General features: G+C 40.3%; 1 protein-coding gene across 1 annotated transcript; it reads left to right on the top strand.

Moving 5' to 3' along the window:
* Positions 1-1,233: 1,233 nt before the first annotated feature.
* Positions 1,234-2,213, top strand: Olfr1360 (olfactory receptor 1360). The gene has a single exon (NM_146543.2). The coding sequence runs from the start codon at positions 1,272-1,274 to the stop codon at positions 2,211-2,213; it is 942 nt and encodes a 313-aa protein (NP_666754.2). The 5' UTR covers positions 1,234-1,271.
* The last annotated feature ends 874 nt before the right edge of the window (positions 2,214-3,087 follow it).

Raw genomic sequence — 3,087 nt, 5'->3', positions numbered from 1 at the left:
AGAAAGAGTGGGAAAAATGCAATATCCATTGCTAATATTTTAATGAATCTGGATATAATTGGAAAAACACATTTTCATATTGATAAAATACATATTCAACCTTAGTTTCTCATGGAAGTTTCTTTGGAATCCATACTTGTTAGATGCTTGACTTGCTATAGTACTACTTCCAAGGCATTTAAGATTCTGACTGCTATCTACACAAAGCATCCGAGCACTCTGTCACAACTGTTGAACTTTTCTGCTCCTGGGGACAAGGCACTGCCAAACGGTTTACACAAAAGGTAACAGCCATACTTAGGATGTATTTCCTTGGGCCTGGGATTAAAGCTGACTGCTGGGATTGTCACACAACCACTTGTGCTGCTGACCCCTAGGAGAGAGAGCCCTGTAAAAGCTCCAATTGAGTCTCCTGAGCTCTTCAGTCCTTCCCTCACTGTGGCTGCCTGATTCACACTCCTCTGTTCCCACCCAGAGTCAGGCTCAGCGGGGCGCATGTGTGATTCTCCAGAGTTCAGAAAATTGTATTAATGAGGAACCTGAAGATCATAGGACAAGAAACATTTTCAGACCATGTAACTTGTTACAGAAGAGGGTTGGGAGCCCCTCCAGCCTCAGAAGTTACATGAGCAAACAATCCTGTGTAGATTCTCCAACATGAGAGTAATAGAATAAGTCTCTTGATATTGTGTCTGATAACTTACTATAGATGCTATATCTATATCATATATGATATATATCATATATATATCATATATATCTATATCATATATCATATCTACATACATATCATATATCATATCTGCATTTGTTTTAGGGAAAGGCAGGAATAATGGAGAAATGAGATTTAAATAATTTTCACCAATGCCAGTGAACAGAGACTCTCACTGATTCTGGGAAGAAATTAAACTGGATTCAAACAACAGGAGCAATAGCCGTGTCTCCCTGATAGCAGATACCGGTAAAAAAAGACCAGAGAACAACCAATCCATAGCATAGCAAACAAAACTTTCTGTGACAGTAGAAACTGATAAAGTGCTGTAACCTTGAAATCATGTTGGTAAAAACTGTTAGGAATAGAAAAACAGCTCTGAAAGGTTTGACAGACACTTAAACCTCTGTCAATACATTTTCACCCTAACAGGATCACTTTGCGAATGCACAAAATTCTCCAGAGTCATCACTTCATAACTAGCTGACACATCCAATAAGCATGTCCACCAACTTATAACCCTTTGTGCTCCAGCGACTCGGAGGCTGTACCGTTTAATATGAGTGTGGCCAATGAGAGCATCTCACGGGAGTTCATTCTCTTAGGGTTTTCAGATCGGCCATGGCTGGAGCTGCCGCTCTTTGTGGTATTTCTAGTGTCCTATATTCTGACCATCTTTGGAAATATGATGATCATTCTTGTGTCCCGCCTGGATTCCAAACTCCACACCCCCATGTACTTTTTCCTCACTAACCTGTCCTTGCTGGACCTGTGCTACACCACAAGCACGGTCCCACAGATGCTCATCAACATCTGCAGCACCCGGAAGGTGATCAGCTATGGTGGCTGTGTGGCCCAGCTTTTCATTTTCCTGGCTTTGGGTTGCACAGAATGCTTTCTGCTGGGCGTCATGTCCTTTGACAGGTTTGTAGCCATCTGTCGGCCTCTCCACTACTCAGTCATCATGCACCAGAGGCGCTGCCTCCAGTTGGCGGCTGCATGTTGGATCAGTGGCTTCAGCAACTCAGTATTACAGTCTACGTGGACCCTTCAGATGCCACTGTGTGGACACAAGGAAGTGGACCATTTCTTTTGCGAAGTCCCTGCCCTGCTCAAGTTGTCCTGTGTGGATACGACAGCTAATGAAGCAGAGCTGTTCTTCATCAGTGTGCTGTTTCTTTTAATACCCGTGACCCTCATCCTCATATCATATGCTTTTATTGTCCAGGCAGTGTTGAGAATAAGATCAGCTGAAGGTCGGCGAAAGGCATTTGGGACATGTGGCTCCCACCTCATCGTGGTGGTCCTTTTCTATGGCACTGCCATCTACATGTATCTGCAGCCACCATCCCCTACTTCCAAGGACCGGGGGAAAATGGTGTCTCTCTTTTATGGGATCATCACACCCATGCTGAACCCCCTCATCTACACACTCAGGAACAAAGAGGTAAAGGGAGCGTTCAAGAGGTTGGTGACAAGGATCATCCTGAGTAGAAAATAAGGGATGCCTGAGTAATAGCCCTATTAGCATAAGTTTTTACAGCCTGATACATTATATCGTTTCCTTCTATACTGAATTATTGTGATGCTTTCCATCAAATAAAGTCTTGTTGATAGAGGACTATATAGTGTTGTCCTGCCTGGATATATTCATTCGCAAGCCCTGAGAAGTGACTCTTTATGATTCTCCCAAACTGCAAATCCTATAAACTTCACATTTTTAGGCTTTATACAATTTTTGTGACTGGCATGGTTTCTTATACATCTCAGGGTCTAAAATAATTTTTTCAATCTTTTATCCAGAAACATTCATATGCATTAATATTCCCATGTATATGTAAAAATCAGAACTCTGCTATTCTCCAGACATTTGTAGATCTAACAGAATTCTGTAAAACTATCTGTTGTTCTGCCTCCTAATCAGAAGTATACAGTTATGAGACTAGAGTGAAATTCCACACTACTGTATAAGAGTCAAGACTATGCTAAAAACTACCATGATAATTTCTACAATTTTAATAAAATCTTCAATTATCTTATTTTTGTAGTTTCTGCTTCTCTGAAATCTTACTATATATCATCTACCCAAAAAAGGCTATAGTTTATAATTTGAGTCAACCTTTATTTGAGAGAATTAAAACATTTTTTCCTGTATATACATTTCTCTCTTTTAGACATTAAAGCACTACCTGCAGTTTAAATGTATTCTCAAAACCTCATCATATGATGTCTGCTACTTATTTAATTCATTGTATTATGCGAGAAGAAAGCTTATTAAATCCTTATTAGTTCCCCTGAGGTAGAACATACTGTGATTTATACATCTTCCATATGGGTTTCTTACTGGTGTTTTGTTTGCATATACTTCTGTGCAC

Source organism: Mus musculus, chromosome 13, assembly GCF_000001635.26.
Source record: "Mus musculus strain C57BL/6J chromosome 13, GRCm38.p6 C57BL/6J".
NCBI classification, from domain to species: Eukaryota; Metazoa; Chordata; class Mammalia; order Rodentia; family Muridae; genus Mus; species Mus musculus.
This window is presented reverse-complemented; position numbering and strand designations above follow the sequence as displayed.